The sequence below is a fragment of the Electrophorus electricus genome, chromosome 11 (assembly GCF_013358815.1).
Source record: "Electrophorus electricus isolate fEleEle1 chromosome 11, fEleEle1.pri, whole genome shotgun sequence".
Classification (NCBI taxonomy): domain Eukaryota; kingdom Metazoa; phylum Chordata; class Actinopteri; order Gymnotiformes; family Gymnotidae; genus Electrophorus; species Electrophorus electricus.
In genome coordinates this window covers 24448671-24451170 of record NC_049545.1, presented here as the reverse complement: position 1 = coordinate 24451170, position 2500 = coordinate 24448671, and the positions used below count along the sequence as shown (strand labels likewise).

Below are 2500 nucleotides of genomic sequence, written 5' to 3'. Positions count from 1 at the left end.
AACGATAAAGTCATGGCCAATTTGACTGTCCAACACGAACGTAATCAGTGCAAGTGGAAAGGTGGCAAAACAAGAAAATAAATAGAACATTTAAATGTTGATCAAAAAGTCAAACACCTCTTGGTGACCGTTCTGCTGTGCTAAATCCACAGGTCTGTAATTGTTGTTGTCTCCGACATCGGGGTTGGCACCAAACTGGATTAAAATCTTGACAGTGTCCAGGAACCCCGTTCTCGCGGCGTCGTGTAGCGGAGTAGCGCCCGCGTGTGCGTCCACCACGTTGGGGTCCGCTCCATGCGCGAGCAGTACCCTCGCCACCGGCGTACTGCCCATCATCATCACCTGGGACGTTCGGTAAAAACGTTAAAAATTTCCTCCAAATACGTTAAAGACAGCGTGAAGAATTTCATGATGGGGCCCTTTCACCAGGACATTAGCCGGAAGGGTCCTAATGTATTTTAGTGTAGTTTGTTCTATAATTAAGAACCAAAAAGGCAACGTTATTTTTGCTAGTTTAATTAGCAAAAATTAAATGTTATTTGTGCATGCTACAATTTTATCATACGCGCCTTTTTGCTCGTGTCTACGTACCCTAAAGAACTGCAATTTAAACTAGATGATAAAATAAGCTCTAGTATCTAGTTAAATTTACTATTTTTCAGTCAAACTGAATGTGTGGACAACAAAACATTTCGTTTTAGTATGAAGGTAGCAATCTCTTTTATTGAAGGCTAGCCAATGAAACGAAAACTTTTTAAAATTAACTTTATGTATGTTAACATTTTTATGAACATTATGTGTGCCTTTAAGACGCATTTTGCGGGGTGCGCTGTAACATTAGCTGTATTTAGCAAAAAGAAACAAACAAACAGAAAAAACCTTTTTCCTCTACATATACGTAGGCTGCTCTAACATTTAAGTTCTGCAAAATAAAACGCTTCCCACATCGACGTCTATCTCTGGTGGCCATCAATCTAGAAAATGCACAACAGCTGACATTTGGACAGCTTACCTGAATAGGTGTCCTCCCAAATCTATTCACGCCGTTAACATCAGCTCCATTTAGCAGCAAAGACTCAACAAGTTCTACGTTTCCATTCGCGGCTGCTGTCGCGAGCTTATCTTTGTCATGCATCCTATCCCGTCCGAGTCGGTTTGTCCGCGAGCCCCGGGATTCCGTTTGACAGGTACCTTAAAGCACCAGGATATAATCGCAAATGCATCGTCTCGACATACTTTACTTCCCCTGCTGCGCGTGTGGAGGGTCGCGCACGTGTGCAGCCCTCTAGACGCGGGCAGAGCTGGTCATTACGCCCAACGGCAGCCTACCGTGCGATCATGTGCGGGATATTTGTTCGGGCTTGTCTCGGTTTGAACAGTGCACGTCACTCTCTGCAGTGGTGCGTGCTCTGCGCACGCGCTGTCAGGGGTTGATTCAGGAACCGTACGGGCAGCTCGCGCTGACAGGCGGCACGAGTCCTGTCAGGCGACTGCGAGACTTGGCGAAGTAAGGAAGGTAAATACGCTGAGCGTTATGGAACAGACGCTGAATTAAGCACCCGCCACAGCGACGTGACTGTGCGTGCCGATAGTCGGGCTTAGGGGAGCAACCTGCCGCTTCCGCCCGTGCTATGGGAGCAGCGATAATGCACCACCAGGATGGCGGAAGCACACCAGTGTAGCCCGGAGCCCCTGTGTTTCACTACATGCGCAGTTCTATGAGCGCGGAGGAGCTGGAGCAGGCGTAGCCGCCGAGCCCTGCGTGCAGCTCAGAGCGACAACTCCCTGCAAATCACCATACACGCTTCCTGGCAGCTCTGCAGTGCTTACATACAAAACATTTCTTTTATGTCAGCGTTTTGTTACATTGTGGTTGTTTAAAGTTAAACTAATACATTTGCTTGTACTAATAGACAGTTATGTCGACCCTGACACAGTTTGAAAAACGAAACAGTTAATAAAATAAGTAAATTGGTTTTTTTTGTATTATCACTTTTAGGCATGATGCGTGAATCCAGACCAATAAAGAAACGGAAAAAAGTAATTTATTTTCAGTTTTGAACCTAATTCTGTCTGTATTCTGCCAAGCTGCCTCCCTCGGCGCGGTAATCAGTGTTGTGCGCTTTAGTAGATGTTACACTTCCGACGCACGGAAACCCCCCCGTCTGCTGCTTGCCAACAGCGAGGGTCGAGGCCTGTCTAGGCGTCGACTGATAGAGGACAGACGATGTCTCTTCTGCGTCTGCTACTAAATGTCGGTAATGAGTATCCTTCCTTCCTTTCTGGATTTATTGGTCTGTTGGCAGTCTCCTGTTGTGCGGTTTGGGGAGGCATTGGCCAATTAACATTTTCATACCAAATGTACGATTTAAACCAGCAAGCCTGTAGTTGCCTATGTAGGTGTGTCGGTCACTACATTACTGCACTGCGGAATAAGGAAGCACAATTTAATATAACTTATGTTATCATTTTTATTGTTATTATTATTTATTTTTTGCAA

The 2500-nt window shown here is 45.6% G+C and overlaps 1 protein-coding gene and 1 long non-coding RNA gene across 4 annotated transcripts in view; one reads left to right on the top strand and one right to left on the bottom strand.

Moving 5' to 3' along the window:
• The window catches only part of cdkn2a/b (cyclin-dependent kinase inhibitor 2A/B (p15, inhibits CDK4)), a 2343-nt gene extending 972 nt beyond the window's left edge, over positions 1-1371 (bottom strand). The window contains exons 1-2 of the mRNA XM_026996277.1: positions 1013-1371; positions 118-342 (exon numbers count right to left, since the gene is read on the bottom strand). Of these exons, the coding sequence (XP_026852078.1) occupies positions 118-342; positions 1013-1135 (348 nt within the window). The 5' untranslated portion in view covers positions 1136-1371. The remainder of the gene's footprint in view (positions 1-117; positions 343-1012) is intronic.
• Positions 1372-1479: 108 nt separating this feature from the next.
• The window catches only part of LOC113568102, a 6306-nt gene continuing 5285 nt past the window's right edge, over positions 1480-2500 (top strand). For 2 of the 3 annotated variants that reach the window (XR_004776691.1, XR_004776689.1), the window contains exon 1: positions 1480-2258. This is a non-coding gene — a long non-coding RNA (uncharacterized LOC113568102). The remainder of the gene's footprint in view (positions 2259-2500) is intronic. The other variant, XR_004776690.1, reaches the window with a different exon arrangement.